Genomic DNA, 764 nt, shown 5'->3' with positions numbered 1-764 from the left:
CCCCACGGCCGCCCATGGAAACCCAGCCACACCTGCATCAGCACAGCGCTGCCATCACTCAGAGTCACAGCAGATTTAACGGCGTGCAACCCATTCCGCTGCACGGTAACCTCCACAACAAGGGAAACATCTGCCTGCCTCCCCACAACAGCTTTAGAAAAACACATTTTCAAAGCATTTAAGGTGAAAAACGCCCACAATAAGCATAAAATTCAGAAGTACATGGAGCTACTTACTTCTTTAAGCTTAGTTTCTGGGCATTCAGACTGCAAAGTGAGCGTTGCTCCTTCAATATTTCTTGGCATAGGAGTTGAACCAGGATTTATCGTTAGGTGGATCTGATCTGGAGAAATAATGTGTTGCACGTAACCCTGGGACATTCCTTCATGATCTGCAATTAAATGAAATCCTTCTTCATGACCCTCTGGTAAGAAAGGCAAGTGATCACCACACTGTCCCTCATCCTCATCGTCTTCCAGCACGCTGTGGTCCTGCTCTATCAGCACAGTCGTCCTGTCGTAGACCGTCCCAGACGATGAAGAAACCAGCCCGTTTTTATCAGCAAACCTCATCATATTGCCATCCTGGGTTAAGTCGTCGTCCTCCACTTCATAGTAGATAACGTTGCCCTCAGGGCTGTTCTCCCCCATGGCTCACCGCCTCTCAGTGCGATATCGTGCGGTTCGACCGGAGCGACTCATCTGCAACAGAGGGACGGGCGGCGGGGTCAGGCGGCTCGGGCTGGGCCGGGCCGGGCCTCGCTC

The 764-nt window shown here is 51.7% G+C and overlaps 1 protein-coding gene across 1 annotated transcript in view; it reads right to left on the bottom strand.

The window, feature by feature from the left end:
* Window positions 1–731, bottom strand: part of MTF1 (metal-regulatory transcription factor 1) — an 11,007-nt gene extending 10,276 nt beyond the window's left edge. The window contains exon 1 of the mRNA XM_010190839.1: window positions 237–731. Within this exon, the coding sequence (XP_010189141.1) occupies window positions 237–650 (414 nt within the window). The 5' untranslated portion in view covers window positions 651–731. The remainder of the gene's footprint in view (window positions 1–236) is intronic.
* Window positions 732–764: the final 33 nt, after the last annotated feature.

Source organism: Mesitornis unicolor, unplaced genomic scaffold, assembly GCF_000695765.1.
Source record: "Mesitornis unicolor isolate BGI_N332 unplaced genomic scaffold, ASM69576v1 scaffold7908, whole genome shotgun sequence".
NCBI classification, from domain to species: Eukaryota; Metazoa; Chordata; class Aves; order Mesitornithiformes; family Mesitornithidae; genus Mesitornis; species Mesitornis unicolor.
The sequence above is the reverse complement of the archived record's forward strand: the minus strand, read 5'-3'. Positions and strand labels throughout refer to the sequence as shown.